Source organism: Penaeus monodon, chromosome 22 (genome assembly GCF_015228065.2).
Source record: "Penaeus monodon isolate SGIC_2016 chromosome 22, NSTDA_Pmon_1, whole genome shotgun sequence".
Lineage (NCBI taxonomy): Eukaryota > Metazoa > Arthropoda > Malacostraca > Decapoda > Penaeidae > Penaeus > Penaeus monodon.
The window spans coordinates 42910303-42910639 of record NC_051407.1 but is presented as its reverse complement, the minus strand read 5'-3'; the positions used below and the strand labels follow the sequence as shown (position 1 = coordinate 42910639).

General features: G+C 39.8%; 1 protein-coding gene across 1 annotated transcript in view; it reads right to left on the bottom strand.

The window, feature by feature from the left end:
- Positions 1-174, bottom strand: part of LOC119587447 (facilitated trehalose transporter Tret1-like) — a 2083-nt gene extending 1909 nt beyond the window's left edge. Inside the window, exon 1 of the mRNA XM_037936175.1 lies at positions 115-174. Coding sequence (XP_037792103.1) covers positions 115-174 — 60 coding nt within the window. The remainder of the gene's footprint in view (positions 1-114) is intronic.
- Positions 175-337: the final 163 nt, after the last annotated feature.

Below are 337 nucleotides of genomic sequence, written 5' to 3'. Positions count from 1 at the left end.
GCCCCCCCCATTTACCCGCTACTTGGCAGTGTCATGCATTTTGACGAGGCACGGCCATTGTTGGGAATAAGATTATTAAGAAAATTAGTCGATGTTAATTATTGTACGCTATACTGTTTCAATTCGGTATGCATTAATCTCCATGAGCAAGAATGCCTTACGTGATGTAGTCATGTATACAAGACATAAGCCACAAAAAACTCATTAGCGCCTTTAATAATTTGGTCCCGATCATTTATGTTTGGGTTGCGAATAATTAATTGATATACAAACCTTATTTCAACCTATTAAAATTGGGGACGATTGCATGACCGCATGAGACACGCATGTGCGAGGC